General features: G+C 62.0%; 1 protein-coding gene across 1 annotated transcript; it reads left to right on the top strand.

Moving 5' to 3' along the window:
- Nucleotides 1-4: 4 nt before the first annotated feature.
- LOC104076701 (beta-1,3-galactosyl-O-glycosyl-glycoprotein beta-1,6-N-acetylglucosaminyltransferase 3-like) lies at nucleotides 5-888 on the top strand (the record flags this gene model as incomplete). The annotated part of the gene is given in 3 exon segments (XM_009577649.1): nucleotides 5-222; nucleotides 224-438; nucleotides 441-888. Coding segments are annotated over 3 exon segments (881 nt in total), but the record flags the coding sequence as incomplete, so codon positions are not given.
- Nucleotides 889-900: the final 12 nt, after the last annotated feature.

Here is a 900-nt window from a genome sequence, read left to right as displayed (position 1 = left end):
CTGCCGCGAGCGCCTCTACCAGGCGCTGGAGCTCTCCCCCGGCCGGAGGATCAACTGCTCGGGGATCGTCCGCGGGGATGAGGCGGCCATCCAGGAGGCCCAGCTCAGCAACCTGGAGGTTGCGAACAAAAGGGCTTCCCTGACGCCTGGCGAGTACCTGAATATGACGAAGGACTGCAGCAGCTTCAAGGAGACTCGGCGGGTCATTGAGGTTCCCCTGGGGCAAGGAGGCAGAGTTCCCCATCGCCTACTCCATGGTCATCCATGACAAAATCGAGATGTTTGAGCGGCTCCTGCGCTCCCTCTACGCCCCCCAGAACGTCTACTGCGTCCACATTGACAGCAAGTCCCAGGCCGCCTTCCAGGAGGCTGTTCGGGCCATTGTAGCCTGCTTCCCCAATGTCTTTGTGGCTAACCGCCCGGGAAAGGGGGTCGATGCCCCCGGCTGCAGGCCGACCTCAACTGCATGCAGGACCTGTTGCAGAGCCTCATGCCATGGCGCTACGTCCTCAACACCTGCGGCACCGATTTCCCCATCAAGACCAACGCCGAGATCGTCCGTGCCCTGAAGTTGCTGCAGGGGCGGAACAGCATGGAGTCAGAGAAGCCCTCGGCCCTCAAGCAGGAGCGCTGGCAGTACCACCACGAAGTAGGGACGTTCATCTCCCGGACAGCCACAGAGAAACTGCCGCCACCACACAACTCTCCCATGTTCACGGGCAACGCATACATTGTGGTCACACGGGCCTTCGTGCAGCACATCTTCAAGAACCCCACGGCGCAGCAGTTCCTCGAGTGGGCCAAGGACACCTACAGCCCTGATGAGCACGTCTGGGCCACCCTCAACCGCATGCCCGGCGTGCCGGGTGCCATGCCCCAGAATGACAAGTTCCAGCTCTC

Source organism: Fulmarus glacialis, unplaced genomic scaffold (genome assembly GCF_000690835.1).
Source record: "Fulmarus glacialis isolate BGI_N327 unplaced genomic scaffold, ASM69083v1 scaffold36215, whole genome shotgun sequence".
Taxonomy (NCBI): domain Eukaryota; kingdom Metazoa; phylum Chordata; class Aves; order Procellariiformes; family Procellariidae; genus Fulmarus; species Fulmarus glacialis.
This window is presented reverse-complemented; position numbering and strand designations above follow the sequence as displayed.